The sequence below is a fragment of the Aspergillus affinis genome (assembly GCF_023601865.1).
Source record: "Aspergillus affinis strain CMG 70 chromosome Unknown NODE_50_length_218328_cov_87_076623, whole genome shotgun sequence".
Classification (NCBI taxonomy): domain Eukaryota; kingdom Fungi; phylum Ascomycota; class Eurotiomycetes; order Eurotiales; family Aspergillaceae; genus Aspergillus; species Aspergillus affinis.
The window spans coordinates 192,700-218,328 of record NW_026515831.1 but is presented as its reverse complement, the minus strand read 5'-3'; the positions used below and the strand labels follow the sequence as shown (position 1 = coordinate 218,328).

At 47.6% G+C, this 25,629-nt stretch overlaps 10 protein-coding genes across 10 annotated transcripts; 6 read left to right on the top strand and 4 right to left on the bottom strand.

Moving 5' to 3' along the window:
- Nucleotides 1-2,080: 2,080 nt before the first annotated feature.
- On the top strand, nucleotides 2,081-4,136 carry KD926_008167 (putative Siderophore iron transporter mirB; the record flags this gene model as incomplete). The annotated part of the gene is made up of 4 exons (XM_053100865.1): nucleotides 2,081-2,334; nucleotides 2,402-2,672; nucleotides 2,785-3,130; nucleotides 3,205-4,136. 4 exons carry the CDS (start codon nucleotides 2,081-2,083, stop codon nucleotides 4,134-4,136), a joined length of 1,803 nt encoding a protein of 600 aa, XP_052955581.1.
- Nucleotides 4,137-7,487: 3,351 nt separating this feature from the next.
- On the top strand, nucleotides 7,488-9,480 carry KD926_008166 (uncharacterized protein; the record flags this gene model as incomplete). The annotated part of the gene is made up of 5 exons (XM_053100862.1): nucleotides 7,488-7,648; nucleotides 7,709-8,385; nucleotides 8,443-8,593; nucleotides 8,648-9,077; nucleotides 9,157-9,480. The coding sequence occupies 5 exons, from the start codon at nucleotides 7,488-7,490 to the stop codon at nucleotides 9,478-9,480; spliced, it is 1,743 nt and encodes a 580-aa protein (XP_052955580.1).
- A 709-nt stretch (nucleotides 9,481-10,189) lies between these two features.
- KD926_008165 (uncharacterized protein) lies at nucleotides 10,190-10,627 on the top strand (the record flags this gene model as incomplete). The annotated part of the gene is made up of 1 exon (XM_053100861.1): nucleotides 10,190-10,627. The coding sequence occupies one exon, from the start codon at nucleotides 10,190-10,192 to the stop codon at nucleotides 10,625-10,627; it is 438 nt and encodes a 145-aa protein (XP_052955579.1).
- A 113-nt stretch (nucleotides 10,628-10,740) lies between these two features.
- Nucleotides 10,741-12,265, bottom strand: KD926_008164 (Transposase; the record flags this gene model as incomplete). Its single annotated transcript, XM_053100860.1, has 2 exons — nucleotides 10,741-10,745; nucleotides 11,080-12,265. 2 exons carry the CDS (start codon nucleotides 12,263-12,265, stop codon nucleotides 10,741-10,743), a joined length of 1,191 nt encoding a protein of 396 aa, XP_052955578.1.
- An 842-nt stretch (nucleotides 12,266-13,107) lies between these two features.
- Nucleotides 13,108-14,031, top strand: KD926_008163 (alpha/beta fold hydrolase; the record flags this gene model as incomplete). Its single annotated transcript, XM_053100859.1, has 1 exon — nucleotides 13,108-14,031. One exon carries the CDS (start codon nucleotides 13,108-13,110, stop codon nucleotides 14,029-14,031), a length of 924 nt encoding a protein of 307 aa, XP_052955577.1.
- A 211-nt stretch (nucleotides 14,032-14,242) lies between these two features.
- KD926_008162 (uncharacterized protein) lies at nucleotides 14,243-17,403 on the bottom strand (the record flags this gene model as incomplete). Its single annotated transcript, XM_053100858.1, has 9 exons — nucleotides 14,243-15,117; nucleotides 15,839-16,174; nucleotides 16,237-16,341; nucleotides 16,410-16,464; nucleotides 16,553-16,938; nucleotides 16,992-17,018; nucleotides 17,079-17,115; nucleotides 17,165-17,184; nucleotides 17,241-17,403. 9 exons carry the CDS (start codon nucleotides 17,401-17,403, stop codon nucleotides 14,243-14,245), a joined length of 2,004 nt encoding a protein of 667 aa, XP_052955576.1.
- A 934-nt stretch (nucleotides 17,404-18,337) lies between these two features.
- On the top strand, nucleotides 18,338-19,694 carry KD926_008161 (uncharacterized protein; the record flags this gene model as incomplete). The annotated part of the gene is made up of 3 exons (XM_053100857.1): nucleotides 18,338-18,476; nucleotides 18,652-18,791; nucleotides 19,191-19,694. 3 exons carry the CDS (start codon nucleotides 18,338-18,340, stop codon nucleotides 19,692-19,694), a joined length of 783 nt encoding a protein of 260 aa, XP_052955575.1.
- Nucleotides 19,695-20,768: 1,074 nt separating this feature from the next.
- Nucleotides 20,769-21,806, bottom strand: KD926_008160 (alpha/beta hydrolase; the record flags this gene model as incomplete). The annotated part of the gene is made up of 1 exon (XM_053100856.1): nucleotides 20,769-21,806. The coding sequence occupies one exon, from the start codon at nucleotides 21,804-21,806 to the stop codon at nucleotides 20,769-20,771; it is 1,038 nt and encodes a 345-aa protein (XP_052955574.1).
- Nucleotides 21,807-22,732: 926 nt separating this feature from the next.
- On the top strand, nucleotides 22,733-23,678 carry KD926_008159 (bZIP transcription factor; the record flags this gene model as incomplete). Its single annotated transcript, XM_053100855.1, has 2 exons — nucleotides 22,733-22,883; nucleotides 22,948-23,678. 2 exons carry the CDS (start codon nucleotides 22,733-22,735, stop codon nucleotides 23,676-23,678), a joined length of 882 nt encoding a protein of 293 aa, XP_052955573.1.
- A 387-nt stretch (nucleotides 23,679-24,065) lies between these two features.
- KD926_008158 (putative short chain dehydrogenase/reductase) lies at nucleotides 24,066-25,223 on the bottom strand (the record flags this gene model as incomplete). Its single annotated transcript, XM_053100854.1, has 5 exons — nucleotides 24,066-24,342; nucleotides 24,408-24,848; nucleotides 24,897-24,962; nucleotides 25,029-25,077; nucleotides 25,133-25,223. 5 exons carry the CDS (start codon nucleotides 25,221-25,223, stop codon nucleotides 24,066-24,068), a joined length of 924 nt encoding a protein of 307 aa, XP_052955572.1.
- Nucleotides 25,224-25,629: the final 406 nt, after the last annotated feature.

Genomic DNA, 25,629 nt, shown 5'->3' with positions numbered 1-25,629 from the left:
ACCCACCGAGCATATACCTATATTCAGTTGAATCGATAGGATATCTGCTTAGGGCAATGACCAAGTCAACCGACACAAACACATAAATCATAGTCAGAAATTGTATGCGTTTGGATGCTCAAGGCAAGATGCCAAGTATTTCGTCGTTCGCTTACCCTCCGAGGGACTTTTTAGATAGGCAACACCATGAAAGACCTCGATTTTTCTTATATCAACCAGTCAATGAAGTATTGATCGAGGAATCCGTTCATTTTATCGTTTTTGATCACTGGGCTGCACCCGCAGAACGTCTACAGAAATAACTGTGTACTCTCCCGGCGGTTCACCCTCGGGCTACGTAGGTTATATATCCCAGTATTAGGTAGACATTTCTGCAAAGCCACCTGAAGAGGCATGAAAGAGATTGCAAGAAGGGACTGGCGTGCGGAGCACTCTGAGCCGAGATACTGGAGAAATTATCTACTGGTTGTAACCTTTTCTGGGCGCCAAGGTCAGTAGATTAATCTGATTAGATTATCGGTCGGACACATCTAAGCGAGCGGTCAATCAGACCATCATACGAACTTTGCTTTCCTTCCGAAATGACCTTCCCCCTATCAAGAGAGTTCTTCTCTTCATCCAAACGGTTTGTATGGCGACAATGGAGGGGCTGTGGCGGGCAGGAAAGGAAAAAAAAAAACGAGCAGAAAAAACACATGGGTCTTACTCCGTACGGAGTACAACATCCGGTACTCCGAATCGGTTAATCGTGATGCCAAGAGTGAAAATTCAGAGAGGCAGTTCCTGAAAAATAGATCATCTTTGATATGCAGCTGCATTCGGTCATACTCGGGAAAATAACATAGATGTCTACCCGTTCCCCTGTGAGGTGTCATGGCTTTCTTCGGCCGAAAATTTCACGATCTACCTTTTAGTGTAGTCAGAAAAATTGCGGAGGACGGAGTCCGAAGAGTAATGAGTCAACACCGAGAGAGTACCCAAATTGCCTGCCACTAGTAAATAGGGTCGATATCACTATGGCCCAGTTTTCTTCTGGGGGTCAGCTTTGGCAGAAAGAATCGGTGGGAACCGTGATCAACCATCCCATTGTGACCGGAAACCTCCACAATATCACCAAAGAGACACAGTTTCTTATCAATCTAAAGGGTCCTTGGTTAGTCTGTGGCCTAATGACCGCCAATGTCGGGCCTGCCCTAGTCGACAAGCGGGTGGGTCAATTCGTCGAAAAGACACCTTCCCAAGCCCAAGGATGGGGGCGGAGCTCGTATATTCTTCTCCTTTTAGTTTGAATGCACAGAACTTTCACGTTGGGGCAGCTGTTAGATCGGAAAAGTCACCCATGACCCCGTGTTCCTCCTGGAATAATCGTTGCAGAAGAGCGTTCTATCCTATTCCATCACGCATTGAATACCTACATTCATTCTATTTCTTGCAAGGAGATGATGTTACTATTATTAATTTCCCAATCCTCTGCCCCCATTAAGTCAATGTCGATCTAAGTATGAGGGGCATGGAAAAGAATTGCACAACCACACGATGCTCATGGCGCCATAAAAAAATGGAGAACGGCTAACGTGCTCTAGTCGTTGTGCGTCTTGTCTAGCCGCTTGGCTCTATGAATGGGAGGGGGGTGGTGCTATGGCGAGTCCAAAGCCATCTCAATTTACTACAGACTCCGTCGATTCAGAGGGCTGGCACCTGCGATTGAAGCCGCACTATGTCCGAATGCATGCGAATTTTGGGGGGAAAAGTGCGTTTATCAAACCAAGGACTAAATTATTGGATACATACTTTGCGCTAGGGACCCGGGCTACTTTTGGGCGACTATTGCATCTTTTAAATCTGGAAATTGGTGAATAAATTCGATCCTTCAATCGCCATGTCACCATCTGGACCAAAAGGCCGGCACCTAGATTTGACCCAAATGGGTAAATCTCGGGATCTTGAGCCTTGGCAACACTTGAGGTTTCTGGCTGGGCGTCGCATATTACTTAAAGGTATCCTTTGCTTTTTTTCTCGATAGCCCGCGTTGTTATACCTGAAGTCTTTCCATATGCATAGGCAATCGCAATCCGCAGCAATGGCAATCAATAACCGGCTGCAACTGCTCTTCAATCACAAGAAAGCCGACATAACTCAAGATCCTGCATCAAATACCACTACCGAGAGTCCGGCTGATCAGAAGACCGCGGATGTATATGACAGGGAAGACGGTATCGGCGATAAGAAGAGCGATGAAGCTGTTCCGACACAGGATGCCCAAACAGGTATCCAGAAGATACAGGCTGCGACTTTAGTCTGGAGCCGATGGTCACTTGCCGGCATTTTATTCTCGTATGTCTTCCCTGCTGCTGGCTGCCACGGTCGGGTACTTTTCATTTATCGCTGAGCAATCACACAGTCTCTGGTTTGTTACTCTCGTCAATGGTTTCCGCACTGCAATTCAGGCCAGCTTGACCCCGTACGCTACTAGCGAGTTCCAGAGCCACTCACTCCTGACAGTGATCAATATCGTCTCAGGAGCCATGACGTCTGCGCTGTATATCCCTGTTGCTAAGTTGGTGGATGTCTGGGGGCGTGCGGAGAGTTGGCTCTTGATGGTGGGATTCTCAACCTTGGGCATGGTCATGATGGCAGCGTCAAAAAATCTCGAAACATATTGCGCTGCAGATGTATGTCATTCCTTTTCCCCTTGCTGTTACTGTTTGAAATTTCTTATCACTATTATATTATTTACGAGGGGGAAAAAAAAAAAAAAAATAAAAATTGACCGATATGATACAGGTGTTTTACTCCGTCGGCCTTGGTGGACTCAACTATATTCTCTGCGTTATTGCCGCGGACGTGACGAGCTTAAGGAATCGTGGTATTGCATTTGCCTTCACCTCGTCTCCATGGATGATTACAGCCTTTGCCGGCTCCAAAGCCGCCGAGAAATTTCTCATTAACGTCAACTGGCGGTGGGGTTTCGGGGCCTTTGCCATTATATTACCAATAATTGCCTCTCCGGTATATTTTATTCTGAAATTCAGCTTGAAGAAGGCCGAAAAGCAAGGTTTAATCACACCTACAGCCCGCAGTGGCCGGACGCTGTCGCAGAACATCCTGCATTACTTCTTTGAATTTGATCGTAAGTGGAAGTCGAATGTAATTCCTCGAAACCTTCCTCCGACATCGTGCATTGACTGTTTGAACTCTTCATAGTGCCCGGAGTGGTGCTCTTCGCAGTCGGCCTGACAGTGTTCCTCCTGCCATTTACCCTGGCTTCCCGTGCTCCCAACGGCTGGGCATCGGATTATATCATCGCCATGATCGTCGTTGGTTTCGTGGTTCTGGTCCTTTTTTTTCTCTATGAACTATATCTCGCGCCCGTTCCCTTTATCAAGCACAAGTTTCTGCGTGACCGCACCATCATCGGTACCTGTCTCCTTAATGCGACCTATCAAATGGCCTACTACTGCTGGAACAGCTACTTCACCTCCTTCCTCCAGGTGGTGAGTAACCTTGGGGTAGCAGAGGCCGGATATGTGAATAGTACATTCCAGGTCGTCTCCGGGCTGCTTCTCTTTATCGTTGGTTATGCGATCCGCAAGACGGGCTACTTCCGCTGGCTACTCTGGATTGGAGTTCCCATATATATCCTCGCGCAGGGTCTGATGATCCATTTCCGACAGCCGAACCAGTATATAGGATACATAGTCATGTGTGAGATTTTCATCTCCATCGGCGGCTCAACCTTTATTCTCATCGGCCAGTTGTCGGTTCTGGCTGCGGTGGACCACCAACACATTGCGACGGCGCTCTCCGTGCTTTTCATCTTTGGCGGCATCGGAGGATCCATCGGTAACGCCATTTCCGGCGCCATCTGGACAAATACCTTTCTTCCTGCCTTACAACGCAAACTCCCCGCATCAGCCCAGGGAGATATTTTAACCATCTACTCCAGTCTCCCCGCGCAGCTGGCCTATCCGAAAGACACCCCGGAGCGGATCGCCATCCAGGAATCCTATGGCTATGCGCAGACTAGAATGCTGGCGGCCGGGACCGGGTTGATGGTGCTGTGTTTTGCATGGGTAGCGATGATCCGCAATTACAACGTGAAGAAGATGACACAAACCAAGGGTGTTGTCTTCTAAATATTCTGTTGGACGTGTGGAGTGTCTTCGATACAACGTCGAACGCGAACGGTAGATAGATGGGACTGCCAAGATAGATGGGATAGCTAATATAGTGACCTGGGGGCCTCTGTAACTATGATAATGCGAGACATGAAGGATACTTATTACCTGATATCTACTGTATCAATATGAACGCTTTTCATAGAGTGATATTCAAACTTCAACAGCCAATACTGTTCGCTTCAGGAGGGGGTGGCGGAGATAATTATCCCCGGAGACCCTCAGAGAAGCGCAAAAATGTTAATATTCCTAGTCAGCCTGATGATCTTTTGAAATGATTCAATTTCTGGAGAAAAGAATTATACTTGTTCTCCGTGAATAAAAAGCAAGGAAGCGAAAAATCATCGATGATCGGTTCTACAATGATCTTATTAGACGATTGCATATACTAATGTAGCTCTCCCCGCATGGGAGGACAAGGGGTTTTGTCGTAATAGAATGCGAAAAACAGCCAATTCGTTGGAGACAGTAGGCAGGGCATCGGCAAACGCGCGGTTTATATGTCCCGTCACACTTGGCAAAGAGCACAGTATTTCTGCATCAACTGTAAGAAAGGCCCCAAGCCTATAAAGAACGTATTGCCTGTAATGGCCAAACCAAGAAATCCGCATGATCCGCTGCAACGTAGGTCTGCAAAGCAGCATGATATGTTCGGGCAAGCCAGCCAGAAACCATGCGCGCTTTTGACATTTAAGAAGAGGGTCAAAGTAAGCTAACAAGAGCATTGCGATAGGTTCTTTCCTCTGAAGACATATCACGAAATTATCATCCATAAGATAGAGCCAAATAAGAACTATCCTATAGTGCTCAGGGCATTAAATGTGCTCTTCCTTGCCAAAAGTGGTCTCATACACTTTAGCAAGAGTATCAAAAGAGCGCAGGTACATTTCATGTTTCGGTGTCGGTTGAGAAAGAATAAAGTCATGTAACTTTTCCATTGGTTAAACCCAGTCGACCCGGGCGAAGACGTCAGTGACACAAGTCGGACGAGAATCTATGGGGGTTGCGGTGCGACCCGCAAGGGGCTCTGTCAGGCCAGAAAATAAGACATCGACATCGTATAGCTCCCGTAGAAGCCGTGCGCCTTGAGCAAGAGAAAACCATTTATGGTGGCCGTCGCCCATAACATCACATAAGAGCAGGTCCCCGGGACTACTAGGCCCCGCCGCGAAAAAGCAGAAACAGACGAGAATCGTCGACATATAGATACTTCCACAATTTGACGGCTGATAGCAGCTAGAGCCTCGCTTGTTTTGGCCAAACCCACAGAGAAGTGTTGCCCAGCCAGAGGAACGTAGCGTGACCTCGTATCGTCACATGTGGTGGCGAGGAAAACTAGATGGTATGCCGCAAGGGATAGACAAAGATGAAGAACATAGGGGCTCGAGATGCCAATCAACGTGGAATTGTGAGCCCAAAACCTGACGACTGGATTCGCAGGATCGTTTGAGCCGGCTATGCTCGGGCCTGCTCAGGTGATGAATTGATGGACCAGTTGGGCCTGTGTGATATCTAGGGCTGTATCCGACGTTTGTAATTGTCGAGTTGGAGGCTTCTGGTCTGGGTGGAATCGTTGGGCAATCCAGTCTTTCCGTGGTCGTCCACGCCCACGCTTCGCCAAGATGGGCAGTGAAGGCACGGGGGCGGGTTGCATATCGTTATGGTCGGCAGCCGGGCATTTGCAGGGCAGGGAAAACTGGGCGTACTTGGCACAAGCTGGACGGAGCTCATCGCACTAGCATATGGCGATATGAGTGTGATTGTGATGAGATAGGGTAACAGGCAATGCACTGCGGAGCTTGATCTTACGCCTCTTGCAGTTGAAGCAGCCGATTCTAGATTTAGTATGGGCTTTCTTCTTGGGGCGCTGGCCCAGTATAACTGTGCCCAAGGTTCTCTCCATCCGGTGGTTTGTAGCGGATCAAAAGCGCCCAGTCGGTATAGACATGATCTTTCTCGATTTTTCGCAAAGCGGGAGCTTTTCTGCAGGTTATATGGGTGGTCGGAAATTTTATGTTTAATCAATTTGGGAGTCTAATCAATGTCAATGTAACCGAGGGAAAAGGAGACCAGGTTAAAATGGCCTTCGGTGGCAAATATGCACGGGCATTCCTGCACCTTCCACCCCCGGTAGCCATTTCTGTATAATGATTGACAATGGCATGTGAAGGTTAAGCAGGATTAAATGTCATTTAGTTACTCAAACCTCAAAATAGTTAGAGTATTGTTAATTAGACCTGGACCACCGTCCACCGATGATGAAAGGCTATGTATAGCAACGCTTTAAAATTATAGCGATAACCCAGGGTTCGAAACCTCGGGTAGCACGTGCGGGGCATTGAGGACCAGGAACTTTTCTCCGGCAAACTAAAGTCACTTTGGAAGCAGACTTTAGGGAGGTGGAGCCACGATGGAAGAATTTTGGACATAATCCATGTATACAACTGACTATTGACTACTATTCGAATAGTTCTGCACTTAAGACATCGTATTTGCATAAACATGTCTTGTTCACCTGGAAATGAGTCTACCCGAAGCCTGGACCTGACTTTTACCGCAGTACGTCCTGCCATAAAGTTTCCAAGCCAGAGAGACTCCTTCTACCTTGAGCCAGCTCCTGGGAAATCCTGTGAAGCCCAGAATTCCCCAATTAGATGCCGAGAAATGTCCTTCAACATCCACCCCCAACCAGAAATTGCACATAACCGGTCTGTTCCCACGAGCTCTCTTTATTTCCCGCCGAAGGAATGGCTATTGGTGACAGTAGGCCTGATAATCGATCCAAACTTAGTACACTTTCGGCACCATGACGTACACTCTGTACATACCGGCCAATAGGGTTGAACAGGAACACCCTGTCCCGTCGGCTAATGCAGGTCCGGCAGATATTGAGCGACCCACCGAGCGAGATTGAGTTCAATAGCCCTAATGTTCGGCAGTTCGTTCCTGGTTCCATTACATCACACCCGTTCTGTTCCATCTGATCGCATCTAAACACAGACTGATCGTCCGATCGAGCCCTCAGCTGGAAAATTCGACCATGCTGATCCCTCGAAACCGGCTAGCTTAAACACTTTAACTCTGAATACATTTTGGGGTGAACCGTAGATGTCCAACAGCACGCACTGTTATCCTCGTGCCCGAGCTTAAAGATCGGCACCATGTCTCATCTCCATCTGGGCGCACGGGCTGTCCACGATTGACAGCCAAATACTGATTGTTAGAACTTTTTTTTTTTCTTTCTCCATCCTCTTCGTGTCTCGTGTGTCGGTCATTGCAAAGTATTCTCCTTGTCTTGAGAGCGCCATCATGGATATTCCTCCTATTCCAGACAATCGACCACGGCCTAATCGCTCCCAACACTCGTCTTCAATACCATCAGACGTTCCGACAATCCAGGTTTCGAACGAGGAGCAGTCAGTTACAACATCTGAAACATCTAGTCAGCATTTCTCGCTCGATGACCAACGGTATGTATAGAAGCAGAGAATCCTGTCGCTGTAGGCGCAAGAACCTAATACCCTGTCCAGCCGACCGGCCTCCAGCACGAGCGAACTCAGATCTCAACCATCCATAAAGTCGCTTAATCGCCAATACACAATAAACGAACTCCCTGTTCTCCAAGAAACCAATCCTTACGATGGAGCCGAAGAATTTAATCCAGTCAATGAGGAAGGCTCCTTCGATCTAGTCGCTCCATACGAAGGCGACGGAGTTTCACTCCATAGCCTCGAGTGTCAAGCGGAGTTGATGTTCTCTGCGCGACACATGGTTGCGATTCTATCGAATCCGCGATATTTGGCGCGCTTTCGCGAATTTCTGACTAAGGAGCGCCCACGGTCAATTCCGACATTAACGTATTATCTCAATGCGTGCAAGGCACTGAAGGCCATTCAGTACGCGAACGCTTTAGTGCGACTATCAGTTGATGTGCCTACGGCGGGTATCAAGCAGTCCAGCCCCATCGGCCTTGTCGAGAGTCCAGCACTTGAAAAGCGCGTACAGGACGCTTTGATTGCGCTGACAGCGGAAGAACTACCAGCCTTCATCACGGCAACTTGTATGAACATAACAAGCAAAGTGGTGGAAGAACGGATACGTGGAACGCTGCCAGACCGGTTCAGAGGAACGGCTGATGCATTGGCCGAGGTGTTCTGTTTGACGGATCCTTCGCGACCAGATAACCCGATCATCTTTGCTTCGGAGGGTGAGTGCATCCCTCGGACGGGGCATGATTAGATTCCACAAGTGCTGATATTGGTAGAATTCCATCGCACAACGCAATATGGTATGGACTATGTGCTTGGACGAAACTGCCGTTTTTTGCAAGGCCCACAGACAAATCCCAACAGCGTGCGACGAATCCGCGAAGCGATCGAAGAGGGTCGACATCATTCGGAGCTCTTCCTGAACTAGTATGTCTCCCATCAAAATTCTCGTTGTCCGTCAACCCCTTACAAATGATATAGTCGCCGCGATGGCTCCCCCTTCATGAATCTCCTCCAATGCGCCCCTCTTTGCGACAACCAAGGCAAAATCCGGTACTTCATCGGCGCGCAAATCGATGTATCAGGGTTGGCAATGGATGGCGCACAAATGGAGTCTTTATTGAACCTCAAAGCACAAGTCGAATCGTCCCATAGAGAAGGTAGCTCTGAAAGCCATCGACAAGAATCGAAGAGCGAGTTTCAAGAGCTTGGAGAGCTATTCAGCCCAAAGGAACTGCGCAATGTCAATGAACACGGAGGCAGCCTTTTCCAACCCGTTCTCGACGCTGGTGGTCGCACCTGGTTAATGCCGGAATCGCCTCGAGAGACGGAAGGTGAAGTGCGCATTGGCAGCGGCGTGCCGGCAGCACCAACTCCCAGCAGTGGCTCTTTGGTTGGTGTCTATAGACACGTATGTCCTAAACTTCCTCCTTGAGTGTCACTCATTGTTGCGATACTGGAAATTTTTACTAACGGATCAATTCATCTAGTACCTGCTAGTTCGGCCTTACCCCTCTCTTCGAGTCCTCTTCACGTCGCCTTCCCTTCGAATCCCCGGTATACTGCAATCCTCATTCTTTGCGCGCATTGCGGAGTCGATAGAAAGAGACGAATTGCACCATGCCATGATGGCCGGACGGAGTGTGACGGCGCGTATTTTTTGGGTGACTAAAAATAAGGACCACGGGCGTCCTCGCTGGGTCCATTGTACTCCCCTGCTGGCTAATAATGGACAAGTGGGCGTGTGGATGGTGGTGATCGTTGACGATGAGGATGAGCATGTACGGTGGAAGGGCAGCTGGCCCACATCTTGAGACAAAAATGCCTCTCCTTTGATTTTCTTGTATATATACCTATTTTGCTCTAATCGTCTAATTAATGATTGATGTATATTTTTTCAACTTGTGTGCTTGACTGAAATCTTAAAATCAAAGAGGGACGGTTCATCCAAAGGCGGTCTAGACCAGCTTACGGCTCTAACATGATGAATGACTTTTTTTTGATGCAATAAGGTGGGGTGTGGGGTATAGTTGGTGAGCCTTTGTCCCCTGCCGTAGTAAAGCAGGCAGGGGGGTGTATAATGACACGCGCGGTTATAATAAAGAAGGGAGGAACGATGCTGAGACAAGGGAGCATCATTAGAACACAAACAACCCCTTGATTGGTTAGTAACAATGGCCTGCTAGTGATAGTCAGCACGGACAAAGAACCTCAATCACATACCGGGACATTCCTGTATACATATCAGTAGAGCCGCTAAGGTTATGTATTCTGCCGTATTTTACCTTATATGATTATGACAAAATAGGAAATCCCCAGTATATGGACATGGTGAACAACAGGCTTCCACAATCACTATGAAATAACCACGAACATGATTACAGCTTTTAAGATAAGCCAATTCTGTGGTAGCCTACCAACCATACGGCCCTATTTAAACCAAACGCATTTCCTCAAACATTAACCGCTTATGCCACTAGAACCACTATGAACCAACGGACTGAAACAGTGACATCCTCTCCAATGAAACAAACTGCACTTACTAAGAAGTTCTTCGATCGTCGGGACAGTTTGGTTACAGACGGTGTTGAGTTTTTGGATGACCAGTCGCCATTCGAGGTCATTCTACACATCGACATCCCATGTTTCATAATTGAGAAAGACTATGGTGACGTCTGCCTCGCTATTGGAGACGGGATCGCTCATCGCTTGGCGATGTACAATTTCAGAAATGCAGGGTGCTTGCCTCTCCGCGACAAAGTCCGCATGCAGCTGAAGTATGAGCTAAATGATCTCCCAGATCATGAAGACACGCATACCGCAAAGAAACTGCACGAGAGAATTTGCGAGCATCTTAGGAGTCGCGCACATATCAAGGTGCCGTTTCATCGCTATGTAGAGGAGAACAAGTGGCAGACACTGTACGAGTCTCTCATTATTGAAGAGTGGACCCAGCCTTGACAAAGAGACGTGTCTGTCCGTTAATGGTTAATTCATATCAATTACTAAGATCATGTATTATTGTTCAGTCCCTAATATGACAATAATGATTCAAAAATTTCATATTTTCACTATTAATCTTTCGTTACATCAGTTAACGTAATTCAGGGGTGATCCGCCCACCACGCGTGATCCGCCCACCCGATATGCGCGATGAAATTGGATCTTTTCCCAACAACGCAATCCAACGAATTAGGAAACAAATTAACTATCTCTAGATACAGGACATCGATTTTTATTATGCCCCGGGGTATTGCAATTAGAGCACGTCGGGGGGCGCCTTCTTAACGCGGAAGAAGCTTGTGAAGCAGTACTACCAGGAGGTGGATTTGCAGTAATTAATTGCTGATTTCTCAACGCAATTAAATATCTTGCTTCCCGCACTGTAGCACCTTCATTAGGCGTCATCTGACGTCTAGATCGTTGCGTTTTAAGCTGCTGGCGTGTAATTTCTTGGCGTAGAAGACGGTTTTCTTGAGCCATAAAATGTGTATCGTATAGCGATATTTCAAAGCCTCGTTCTAACTTCTCCAAGCGAGCAATTGAAGCCTCCAGGGTACCAGTATCTGGACTCTGTATAGAGTTTTGAAGCGTAGAGGTTCTCCGGCGTAGTTGACGAACTGTATGAGGTGTTACAAGCGCGGAGGAGGTCGCAGAGGATTGGACTCCTGTAGAGGGGGCTTCCGGGGTAAAGACTCTTATATTAAGCTTATCTGGCACCCGTTGAGGATCAAAAGGGGCTATTCCAGTTGCTGTAAAACCGCTCTGGGTATTCTGAACAGTTAAAGCGTCTTGCCGAGCCGCAGGAAGGGCTTTTAGGAAGTCAAATTTGTCGATATGAGTTTTGCCGAGGCGAGATCTATCTTCAACAGATCTTCCGTACGCCTTTTTTAATGGTCCAAAACAGCCTACATCCAAAGGCTGGAGGAGGTGAGACGAATTCGCAGGCATAGATATAGGAATATTATTATTATCCTTGCATATTGCATCAAATCGAGGCGTTAAATGGCTTCCATGACCGTCTAAGACGAGTAGTCGATATCGACCAACTGTACGCCCTGTAGTTGCAGGAATAAACGGTTTTTGAAGCCATCTAAGGCCTAAGTCGTCAGTTTTCCAGCCGTTTGATGATAATTCAATCCGCCAATCTTCTGGAAGGCTGCTGTAGTCATCATACCATCCCTCAATTGACACCTTTCCTTTGAAGATAATAGTAGTTGGCAGCGAGAATCCCCGGGTGTTAATACATTCAATTGTAGTCACCCATTCGCGATTTCCAGGTTGAATAAGCCATGGCCTGCCAGGCATTTCACGCCTTGTAACTACCTTTGCAGTTGCAATCATTCCCATAGCGAATCCTGTCTCATCAAAGTTGTAGATATCCTCATCTAGGATACCGTTATTGCTACAGATCTTCTGCAGCTCATTAAAGAACTCCCGAATGATCCTAGGACCCTCGCACAGGGCACGAGAGTAATTATAGCGCCTAGAGAACCTAGATTTGATCTCAGGACGCCTGTTGATAAAGCTCGTCACCCAATTAACCCCGATAGGAGAGTTTGGGGTATCAGAGTCAGTCTGGAGGATCAGATTGGCCATTTCTCGCACATGAGTATGCCTCGGGGGGCAACCACGCTCATCTCTGGATACTATCCATTGCACCAAATAATCCTCCTGAGTTTGGGATAGCCGGAGGTTGCGGTTGAGTTATTCTTGTTGAAATTCGCTGCCTTTCAATCGGTCTCGAAATGTACCACGCGGTATATTAAAAGCTTGAATAACTACACGCATCGAAGGAAATTCGCCATTTTTAAAAGCTTTTAACGCAAGCTAAATCCTCCCCTCTCGCTCCATTCTTTTACGACGCGTTCCGCTTTTTTTTCGGTGGCATGGTGGTTGATCAAATTAGGGGGGTTGGTTGACGTGGAGGAATTTTGTTGTGGTGGGCAGATCACGCGTGGTGGGCAGATCACCCCTGAATTACGTTGAATTTAGTGTTCGATTATGTATGAAGAGTCTGATAGTATTAAGTTGTGTTATCTTAGCTCTCATGTCTATGAAGAAACTGCCATTATATTTCTCCAAATATATGTAGAGTCTAGACCTATAAGGTGCCAGCCTCTCAAACACCGACTAATTCGAAGGAAATCAGTGCTAATCAATTCTGCCTACGTTAATTAACCCAGTCTAGAAATAGCATAAACTACTAATAATTTATTCCTAGGCGAGATTCGTAAGCCGATGCCAATGAAACTAAAGTGCGGGGTAGCCGATCTCGATGAGGTCACATTGAAAGCCTGACAGGGGGTTAGCCCACTCTGCTAACTAATATCAAGGGCAATACGATCTCGAAGAATCTCATCGAGAGCATGGCATGGCCTCCTGAGCGTATATCAACGGCCTTTCCTAATAACCTACAAATACCCATTACCGAAGCAACCATGCATTCTTCACCCCCAACGGCCACCGGGACGTTTCACTTCTCTACATCTACTCACTCTTACCAAATCCACTGGAGGTCTCTCGGCGATTTCAACTCTCCTCCATTGGTTTTTATCCACGGCACCCCCTGGTCGTCTCGCGTCTGGAACTCCTATGGCCTTTCCTTCGCCAAATACTTCCAGGTCTATCTCTTTGACAATCCAGGTTTTGGCGCTAGTCCACTTGGCCAGCCCCTCCCCGACAAAAAAAATGCCATCACCGATAAAATCGCACTAGACGCGGATCTATCCCAGCAGTCCGAAGTTTTTGCCGCACTGTACAAACGCTGGCAAGCTAGTTGGGCCTCACACCAGCAAAAGGCGCATGTTATTGCGCACGACCACGGGGGATTGATGGCTCTAAGAGCGAACATACTACATGGGAGTGAATATAGCAGCTTGTGCCTGATTGATGTTGTTGCGTTGGGACCATTCGGGCAGCCGTTATTCAAGTTGATTGCGGAGAACCAGAGCGTGTTTGAAGCATTGACGGGGCCAGTGTTTGAAGGCGTTGTGGAGTCGTATATTCGTGACGCGGCGCATCGGGAGCTGAATAAGGAGACGATGGAAATGCTGAAGAGACCATGGATCGAGGATGAGCAGGGAAGAAAAGGGTTTGTGCGGCAAATGGTGCAGGCAAATAGCCGGAGTACAAAAGAGGTAGAAGGCAGGTACCATGAGGTCGGGGCAAAGATGCCGGTGAGAATTATCTGGGGAAAGGAAGATAAATGGATTCCTGTTGAGACGGCGGAAAGACTGAAAGACAAGTTGAATGCTCAGGACATTGTGTTGATTGAGGAAGCGGGACATCTGGTGATGTATGATCAGGAGGGAAAATTGGGGGTGGAGTTGGGCTGGTGGTTGAGTTCCGTGTCTCGTCACTGAGACTTCTACAAATTCAGCTAGAAGTATTGATCTAGTGGAAGCGGTTTCTAATTTACATTTGATGTTACGTTGATTACCTAACTAGATAATGACCTCTCTATAGAGGTCTACGTAGACATTGCATTTTGGTAAATTAGAGTGGAAACAGCGAGAACGTTATAATCATACAAATTTTAAAATACAACCCAACCAGCAAATCTCGGTTACTTAATCACAATTTCCCAAGCTGCTTCACAGTCTTATCCAAAAGGCTCTGCGCATAAAGCACATGCGCCTCGTAAAGCAGTTTCGGCAAGACCTTGAAGTTCTTCGGAGACTGAGCCTCAGGATAAAGATCCGTACATTCGACCGTCACGTATGTCAACCTTGCTGTGTCATTAGATGTCCTTTCAACAATGAACTCCTGGAAACCGCCCTCCATTAACCGCCAAGGCATTCCATACGATGCAGTACTGTCAACTGCACGCACCAGACCGTTTGGGAACTTCCAGTAAAAGACAGCTCCGGCAGTCTCCACGACACTATCTTGAATGACTTCGCTATTAGAAGTGAACTCAGTGCACGGCTGAGGAACACCCGAAGGCAAATCCAATGGTTGGATAGACCTCGAACCTTTAGAGTCCCATGTTCCGAGCAAAAATGCCCCGAGACCGGATTGTCTTCCGAACAACAAACTGCCCGGTCTGAGAGACAGGGACGGCTCGTCTTTATCCAAAACCAACGACTCGGGACCAGTGGCTCGTCCTTCTAGATATGCGGCGAGGAAGCTTTTCATGAGCCCATATGTGTCGTCACTTTTCTCGGTGCCATTTAGATCACGAGACTTGCCATACCCTACAAGACGGGACACTGGTACCTCGACTTGAAGAGCAGTGAAGGATGAAATCCAGTGAGATTTCCCACCACCGGAACAGGAGGATAGCAAGGTTGAACCTTCAATTCCCCATGTATCTCGTGATATTTGTTCTCCAGTTCCTTCAACAAGTTTGCGGCATGCGCTCGATTTTGGGAGCTCCGTAATAGCGATCCGGCGGCTCGATTGGGCGAGTCGACGATGACCGAGATATGCGACCACCCCGCCGAGCGCTGTTAGAGAAAGCACACCGACGAGTCGGGGTCGGGCTTGAATGAAGCTCATTGCGTTCTCAGTGAGTGTTTAGATCAAGACACAGGAATATAACGAAGAAGAAACCAGAACTTTCAGGTGGTTGAAAAATAGTACAAGCATATGCAGTATGATGCAGCCAAGGTTTCTGCGAAAGATGAAGTACGATGCTTCTACATTTACCCTTGAAATAGTGGATATGCTGCATTGCTCATCGTAGTTCACATGACCCTGTACTCCAGATTGAGATGAAGTTTTTGAGGCTAAAATGCCGCTTTTCCTTTGAAATTGCGCTTGGGACCGGGGTACGCCGGGATATCCCGAAATCCTGTCTTCCCGTCGGACGGATTCGGAGCACCCGGTGACCTAGTTACGGCATCGCGCTCGCATTAGTTAGTATTGCACCAACACCGTCATTTTTTAGGCTGGCATTAAGCGTGAGTCAGAGCAGTTTTACGCCATCCTTTGAGGAATCTTGATTCCAGTAAGTCAATCGGTTGCACGCCTTGTTTTCTATGTGTCATTCATACAACACAATTTAGTTCCATACCAATTACAATGCAGTCTTAATACAACAGGTATACATACAGAGTCCCTTGCCAAAACCAACCATTTCGAAGAAAAAAAAAAAAAAACAAAAATGACATGAGCCCAGACCATAAAATTAAACACTCTGTCTGACACCCGTCCTTTTATACTGACCTTCATCCGCCATCCCAGCTTCAATATTCTCCCTTTCACGCTGCGTGACATCCATCCTCAACTCCGTCTTCAAGATAATCCCGTCCCCAGGAACAATCGCCTCTTCGCTCCCAGTCAGCGTGGTGTCCTGAAGTCCTCGCCGTCCACTGACTTTTGCCCTGTGCCAGATGTCCTTGCCCTGACCTGAGAGCTTCTGAGCGGGTGTTTGGCCTGACGAGTCCCCAGGCGTGTTCCCACCGTTCTCGTAGTCGTAGCGACCGTACGAGTTGCCAAAGACACGAGGTGCGTAGGTCTTGATCAACACAGAGAGAGCAGGCGCGGAACCGCAGAAGATGGCTTTGTGGTATTTTAGTATAAGAATGTCCAAGTGGGTAGGGAGGAGAGCGATGATTTCGTACCGACGTAGATCTCAATACTGCACCAATTCAAGGAGTCCGCGAGGTAATAATATTGGTCCGCGGTGTTGGAGAGGAGGCGCACATAGTCATATCGGACGCAGCCGGCTGTATTATAGCTTTGTGGTTAGCGAAGGATCAAGTTAGAGCAGGGCGATAGGAATGTTCGAACGAACCAGCGACAGCTAAGATTCCCAATCCAAAGATACCAAACAAAGCCGTCTTCTTCCTCTAGATTGAACATTTCCGTTAACATCGACTCTAATTCAATCATATTCCGTCTGATCCGAAAAAGAAAGAGCATTATTAAATGGCATACCCCAGAAATCTTGACTCCCCACAGCATCGGAATTGGCGTCAAGTAGATAAAAATGTCCGTCACGATGTTTAAGATGCCGTTGGCATCATAAAACGCCTGCTGCGAGCCCGGTGACATGCACTTCCCTTTAACAGTTCCCTCGACATCCCAGAACATGGTAGGCGGGTAACATGAAAAGGCGAGCACGAAGAAGCTGGATACAGAAATACCGATCACGAAAACCATGAGGCAATATACAGTCCATCTCATGCGCCGGCGACGGTCGAGCCGCAGGAAGAACCAGAGCAGTGACATTTTCACGAATAACATGGCGATGATGTAAATCAGGCGGGTGGAGTAGATGGCTTTGAGCATAGGTGGAAGGGACGGTATTGGGATGTCCTCGACTTTTCCGTTGTTTAGATCGCGATAGGGCAGAGGGAAAGATGAGGGAATTTACCGTGTCGCCCGGTGCCATGGTATGCAGCTACACAGTGTTAGCTTTTGTACGTGGTTGGGATTATCCAAGAGAATAGGAAAACCGTACCGATCATGGATGCGACAGACAGACCAAATGTGAATATCTAAACGGTTAGGGCTAGGTCGAGAAGTAGCTGGTTGGGTGCTACTTACAGCACCAATAACCATGAGAACTAAAAAACCGGTCAGTAAAGGTTTCTGTGATGTCCAACACAACAAGGCAACTTACCATCATCGACTCCGACCGCATTAATCAGAGAAATTCGCACATACAGTCGCAAAGCAATCACCACCATAATGAACAATGCGAAACTAACTCCGATTCCGAATACCGACGCCTGGCGACTGCCATGCTCAATACCACGCGGCAGCAAAACCGAAGGAAGATCCATATTTGCGCAAGTGGGCAAGCGAAACGAGCGACAAGTCACTGTAATTGTCTTATAGTCTAAATAAATCCCTGGAAAAGTACCAGTGATCTCCCACTCGAGTCCATTGAGTCCCTTATAACCTGTAACCCCCCGTTCCCAATTTTTTGCCCTTAAGATAGGATCTCACACTGATTATTATGCATCGTTCTTGGTTCAAACACCGCTGTCTAATCGCCTATCCCGATGCTCTAAACAAGGATTTGCCTCTAGTTTGACGCCAATCTATCCCTATCTGGACCCTTTGACCCAGCCAAAACGATCTGTCAGATTGACTAGCCGCCAATCGGACTCTGACCCGCCGTTTCATGCGAGAGTCCCCCGATGGGCCGATCACTTGAAGTTTGGACACCAGCAGAAAGTTCCCTTGCCACGCTACACTATAACGGGTTGGCTCGGGCTGGCTGCAGTTGACATCTCACAACGCGGACATTAAACGGCCCAGTGAGCGACGAGACATGAGATCAGGGGTCGGTCCTAGCCCTATTGATTCCTTCAAAAGGCAATCCGAGAAGTGTCTGGACTCTGCCTTCTTCCTCCTATGGTTATGAAAATTATTCCCCGCCATATTTCTCAATGCTGATCTACGACCTTCAAACTCAAAACCAGGAATATTAGCCATGACCTCTCCCTACGCACTGACAACAGCCGGTGAATACTAAATCAAGTATAGCACACCGAAATTAAGTTCGCCGTTCGTCGTAATTCGTAAGCCCAGGCAATGCACAGTGAAAGTGCAGACTAAAGTACAAAAATGGAGCATCGTGTTCTCAGTGCTGGAAGTGAGACAAATACAACATTTCCCCCGGTTGATGCATAGGAAGGATCCCGCTGACCCCTCGATCCTAGTCTTTCTCTTCCCGCCGCCAACTAGATATATCACATTTAATTCCCCAACATGTCCACCCCCGCCACAAATAACAAGACAAATAATGTCGCACTTGTGTTCGGCGCAAGCGGGATCTCCGGCTGGGCCGTCGCCAAAAACCTTCTCTCCTATCTGGACTCCACGAACTTTGCGGGGGAATCTGGAGCAGGTTATTGAGCGGATGAGAAGCCAAATTGCGGATCTGGAGGATGTAACACATGTTTATTATTGCGGTAGGTCAGGACCTTTTTCTGTCTCGCTCAACTTCGGATTTGTTTGCTACTGTTGCATTGAAGGACTAGAATCCGGGATGTTCACATTGCACTAACCCGGGAAATGAGCAGCAAATTCAAATGCCACTGCATATAAAGAAAATGTGATGGATATCAAGGCGATTAATGTCCGTATGACATATAATGCTGTGCATGCGGTGGATAAGCTTTGCTCGGGCTTGAAGTTTTTCGTCTTGCGGACAGGAACGAATGTATGTGCTTTAACCGCTCTATTTCTCCCGTCGGTGAATCAACGACTGAAAGAGATATGTTGTCTAGCATTATAGTGTCGCGGTGTTCCAGCACATGGATAAGATCGTTATTAACCCCCCAACTGAAAGAAAATGCTCCTCGCACCCCGTCCCCTTACGGTGACGAGATATTCTACTATGACCAGGTGGATATCGTACGTGCCATGCCGAAGAATAGGTCATGGGGGTATACCGAGGCTCGAACGGATCAGATTCTAGGTCTGCATTGCCTTTCTATTTCCACAATATCAGCGAAGCTAACTCTCAGCTTTCAAGGATTCGTCCCCAACGTCTCATGAATGACCTACGTCGAGCCCGTTGGCCTTTACCTTTCTCCATACCGCTACATCCACGGCGCAGGAGCTGAAGTTTCCTTTCCCAGCACCTTCAGAAATTATACCTACACATCCACCGACTCCTCCCAGAGCGCTCAGCAAAGCTAAAATCTACCTATCAGTCGTAACCCCAGAGTCTGCAAACAAACAAGCTTTCAACGTCGCAGGCACGTCTGATCCCGGGTCTTGGTCGCGCAAGTGGCCGATTCTGGCAGAATACTTCGGTCTCAAGGGAACTGCACCTCAGGAAGACGCTTGGAGCGAGCTTGAGATCTGGTGGACCGGGCATCAAACCGATTATCTCGCTATGTGTCACGAGTACGGACTATGTGCGCGTAGGATTCCACCCGAATGCTGGGCCCTCGTGAAAGCGGGTTTCACGTTACTGGATAGGAACAGGGAGATGAGTCTCGATAAAATCCGTGGGGTCGGGTTCACTGAGAAACTGGCGGTCGGCGAGGGCCATTGTGTGGTTTTTGATCGGTTGAAAGAAACCAGGTTTATTCCAGCATTCTCTTCGTTTATCTAAAGTGCCGAGGAGCATGATATCAAGATTAGCCCTCCTTTTGCTTGAATGTTAGGATTATCGTATTATTGTTAAAACTCTTTCAATAAGTTTTGCAGGTTCAGTAGTTTTTCCCGACATCAAATTTAACAATTACATCTCGGTGTCAAACCCATTCAACACGAGTTAAAATAAACAGCACAATCGCAAAATCTACCAGATAGTAAAGGAACAGACTGACATATCACATATGTCGGGTGGCGCCGACCAGAAGCCTACAACAGGAAGGAGAAGGGTTAGCCAGACGCATGAGATCAGGTACGCCAGAGGACGATCTCTCCCCGCGAGTAGTTAAATATATGCAAGGGATTACGAGGCTGCGTGTAGGGCAGGAGCCCACGCACGCACTATTGGGGTTGTATCCTGGATTGAAAGACCCGCTTCATGTGCAAGTATTGAATAAGGTTTGTGATATGTTCCTTTCACTTGATAGAAGGGTTTGTTCGGAGTTACTATGAACTGACTTGAACAATTCCAGCGAAACTATTAGTAATATGTTCTTATCCCAATCTCGTCTTGATGTGCCGCTGCATTTTCCTCCCCAGTTCAGCCCCTGATCATAGATTGGGCGATCTTGGGTGATATGTCAATATGTCGGCATCATCAATATATCTATTCATCCAAATTTTGCAGAGTTTAGTCACAGGTTGCCTTTTCTGGGTAACTTACTTCAATTAGATCATTAAGTCTTGAATAGACCTACAGCCGTACTTAGTTAACCTACTTTTTGGACCAATTAAGATCGCAACCAGAAAATAATATGAACAAGTATTATTCAACACACGAGGCCGACTACTTATATGTCGGACTTTTATTGGAAAAAGAAAAGGCCCCTAGAATCAGTTGTCTGTATGTTCTAATACATATGTCGCCTTACTTCCTCCACGCTAGTTGCAGAAAGATAATAATAAGATATAGTGAACATATTCTTCGATAGTACAACTTAGACATCTATAGCGACCTCCACCAACGGGCATAGAAACCAAACTCATAGTTCATCAGTCAGACACAGACCCCCTGGAACCTGGATTTTTCACCTTAAGCAAGATTTCTCTGATAGAACTCGGTGAGCTTCTGGAACGGGATAAGCTCGGTGCGATCGTACAGGTCGACATGACCAGCACCAGGCACCCAGTAAAGTTCTTTCGGCTCGTTGGCGCGCGAATAGGCGTCTTCACTGAACTCGCGAGAGTGCGCTTGGGTGCCCGCAATGAATAGCATCGGGCGGGGTGAGATAGTATCAATTCCGTTGAATGGGTAAAAGTTGACGAACTTGGTGAACGTGGCGAGTGTAGGGTGGGTGCTGAGCTCAGGGGTAGAGTCAACGGGAGTGACTTCGCCACGTCGAGTGCGGTAGTAATCATAGAATTCACGGTCGATAGCGGTGGAATTGCGCGTGAGGCGATTCGGAGTGCCGCTGGTATGCTGCACTTCGCCGCCATCGAGTCCGGTCCAGCGCTGCTCGGCTGCCTCGGAGATGGTTTGCTTGAGCTCATTGACGCTTTGAGAGTGTCCCAATCCATGACGGGACAGCGCGCCCATGTTGTACATACTGGACGTGGCGATGGCTCTGAGGCGCGGGTCTAGCTTCGCAGCGCTGATCACAAAGGAACCACTGCCACAGATACCGAGGCCTCCGATGCGCTCGCGATCAACAGATAGGATGTCCTGGGTGCCAAGGTAGTCGACTGCCGCGCTAAATGCCTCTGCGTAGAGATCCGGCAAGACTGAGTTGCGCGGCTCACCCTCGTTGGAGCCGCCCCAGTAGGGGAGATCAAAAGTGATCGTGACAAATCCCTGCTCGGCCAGCTTGGTGGCGTAGAGGTTGGCACTTTGCTCTTTCACAGCGCCCATGGGGTGACCGACGACAACAGCTGGCCAACCACTGCTTTGGTTCTGGTTTTTGGGGTAGAAGAGATTCCCCGCGACAGTTGTCTCGTAGTGGGTTGGGAAGGTGATTGGCTGGATAAACACATTGCTGCTGCGGTAGAAATTATCGGCTCCGTAGGACATGTTCTGTGCCATGACTGACATTGCCATGCCGAGGACGGCGATACTTCCTGACACAGTCTTCATGATGATGCCGCTGATGGTTGGTCACAATTGAACTAGCAGGAAATGATAGTGAGTTGGACAGGTAATGTGCCTTCGTTCAGTGGCAGGCCCTTGGGTTTATAAATGATGAGGTGGGAAATGAGATCACGCAATGCAGTCATCTTGCCAAGATCTAATCTTGATACCTGATTAATGCGTGGATTGTTTTGATCCATTGAAGATGTATACCGAGGTTGTGCTGCATTCATCGACAAACTATGGTAGAGATTAGTGTGTCATCAAAAATCATCATCTTGTCTCGGCGTTCCTGTTTCCCCCAAAAAGGTCCGGGTCTAATGTCTGTTGCTTATTCTCTAGAACCCCGGAATCCAATCAACGTGCTGCATTCACGATGATCAATTCTTGGCTCCAAACGCCGTCTTCTACCGGACCTTCTTCACATCGATGCACAGCACTCATATTGCTTCTGCCTATCCAGAAGATTATAGCTCGCTTTTAATGCAATTCCATAACAGTAGCACCAGAATGGCTTAACTTCTATCGAGCTTCGCTCGACCGAGTCCTGTGACATCAACATGAGTGTAATAAGTTTAGATAGCCAGTAGCGGTACGATAGGAGACCCTACCTACTCTGTACTGTCTGACCAGCGCCATAATCTAAATCCACGCGTCCTGAAACGGCTGATAGGAACTTTAACACGATGAGCCAATCAATCCGGGGACATTTGCTTACATGGGTCTCTCCACCTACTAAGGCCAATCGGGACTGCGATCTGAGGATCCACCTCCACGCATTGCCCAACAGGCAGACGAGATTTTTCTAGTGGCGACGCTATATCCTATACTCCCACCTGTCCTTTATTATCCACCGTGCCATCTACGGAGTACTCCCACTGCCTGTTTAGCTTGTCATCACCTTGCATACATTTCCCCATACCAGGCACGCAATGGCAGATCCCTCGTCAGAAGCACAGGTCATTCCACTGTGCCAAATGCCCCAACAGGTTGGCGCCCGTAAAGCTGAGGATGATTGGACTGGAATCATAAATCGGAAGGAACGAAGGAAATTACAGAACCGACTAAATCAGCGGCGCTTCCGTACGTGCATACAAACTATTTAAACCCAAGTGCACAGTCGTCCTCATTAATAATTGCTTTTTAGGGTCTAGAAAACAAGAGAGTCAAGCGGATTCACGTACTACTGCCATTGCGACTACCGCTTCCTCCACTCCATTTAATTCGAGCATACTGCCCCTGCTTGACTCCCAGGGCCAATATGATGAAATCTGGGAATGCCGTCTCGCGCCTCCACGCGCCCGAGAATTCCGCGAATGGTTCGCAGCAAAAGCCTATGAGAGCTATATGCAAGGCGCACCAAACCGAGACCACTTAATCGGTCTGAGTCGACTAAACGTGCACCGCGCCATCAACGAAAACATCACTGCCATTGGAATGACACCCGTATGGATGCAAAGTGACGATTCAATATCGATCTTCAATCTGACGCAGCCCAACTCCGGCTTCTTAGTCGAGGGCATTCCGCCCTGCTTACGTCCGACATCTATTCAGTTGCAAATTCCTCATCATCCGTGGTTGGACTTTTTCCCGTTCCCGCACATGCGCGACGCTATGATTCTTGCGGGGGACTCTTGGGATGACGATGACCTTTGTCATGATCTCATGGCTTTTTGGGACACCCGGAATACCGCTGCTACGTTGCTTGTGTGGGGAGACTCGTGGGATGCGAGAAACTGGGAAGTGACGGAGGCCTTTGCACGGAAATGGAAATGGCTACTTGGTGGCTCACCGGAGCTGCTTGCTTCGACAAATCGGTGGAGAAGTTCGAGAGGGGAGAAACCTCTAATTTGGAGAGAGATATTTTCAGGACTATAGGTGTGAGAGACAGATTGGTCTTTTTCTTTTGAGCGTTTCTCGCGTCTGTAATTGTTTTCGATTGAATTTCATGACCGTTAGGCCAATTGGCCCCTTGTGCAAGCTAATTTGAAAGACCTCTGTGTAATGTCCACCTGAACAGACTGCATAGTAAGCTATGAGCAATGATCATTTCTATGTGGCAAAAATAAAGCATTAGAGCAATCAGTGTCTTGGGCCGATGCCGCAATGCCAAGAACCGCCCAGTGAGTGCTTCAAACCATGGTTCAACTAGTCATCCTGGTTCGCTTATCATTTCTTAACTCCGACAAGTTAACGAAACCATTCCTCAGTCTGGAAAAATTACAAACCCGTAGCCTCTATCAGTGCCGAACTCCGCCTGTGCCATTAAACAAACAGCCCCAGTTCAACAGGAGCCGACTTGACCTGATCCTTTTGAATTTCCTCAATCAACGAACCCTCCTCATAATCATCAAAATCTAGATCAAGATATCCCCTCGATGACCATTTCTTGCCAGAAACAAAGAAGGAGCGACCGTTGATCGTACTATCGCTGAGGATCCTCAATAGACATTCTCCAGCCTCAGAGGCTTCCGCGAATTCAACACCTACACTCGTGACGTGCGCAAACGCCTCATCAGAGAGGATATTCGTCTTGATATACCTGGTCTCATTAGCACAAGGCACGAGACTATTTCAAGGAGCAGAGGATGAGTTTATTTTTCTTACCATGGCGAAATGACATTCACACGACTTCCGTAATAGAAAGCCGTCCTCCGCAAAGAATGCATGATACCTCGCATAGCCCATTTCGTAGCGCAATACTGAGGACCTCGAGGACAGTCCAAAAAGGCCGCCCCGGATCCTATCAAGATCAAACAGGTGTCTTCCTGTGTCGTGGACTGCTGTTGTCCGTTCTGTTTAATGAAATAATGCGACGCAAGCTTCGCCGTATATAGGGTCCCGATGAGATTCACGTCAATGGTGGCGAGGTCAGGCTTCTGGGGCAATTTATCATCGCCGTCATATGCGAAGACTTCGTCCTTGCGATGAATGCCAGCATTTGCGACGACGTAGGAGATCTTGCCAGTCGGGGAGAACGAAGCTGCGGTTCGGAATAGCTGGACTTGGTCTTCCCAGATTGTGGTATCGCATGCGATGAACTTCACTCTTTGACAGGGTTAGTGACCATTCCTCATGAAGGAACCATAGACATACCCTGTCAACTCTTCTTCGAGCATTTTCCCTCTTTCAACATCACGATCGCCGATTACCACTGTCGATCTACATAGAGTTTGCGTGAGTACTGGGTTGATGGTAGGAGCTGAGTATCATTTACTACCGTCTTACCCTGCTGCAACGAGAGCTCGTACATATGCCTCTCCAATTCCATTTGCGCCTATTTGGTTTCAGCAAATGTACTCTTCGATTTACTTTCACAATAAGACACTCACCACCAGTGACAATGGCAGTCTTGCCTTTCACACTTGAGGCATCAAAGTCCACGTTGCAATCGACAGGATTTTTATAGCGGAAGCCGGCCATGATGAAGGTCCTTTGGAGAAGGAGACGAATGTATAAGTTAACTATTGGAAATCTAACCTTCCAGAGGAATAACGGTGTTCTTTAATAGAGTCAACCAATTACATTGTGGAGACGTCCAAAATGCACTAATGCCAGTTGCTTATTCTCAAGGTTCGCAGTTGCTTGGGACCAGACCCACTGGCAGTCATCTTCTCCAGTTGGAGTAAGTATTGAATAATAGGATCTTCGATTCTCTTTTTACTTTTATGAAGAGCCGTGTTGATTTATGATCAAGTTCGAAATAAGATCACCGGATTTCCGGTTAGGAACAACAGCGGCATGGTGTCATTGGAAACAGAGCTATTAGATCCACGCCCAAGATTCTATTAGCAAGCTATTAAGGATCACAATTCCAGGAATAATAATA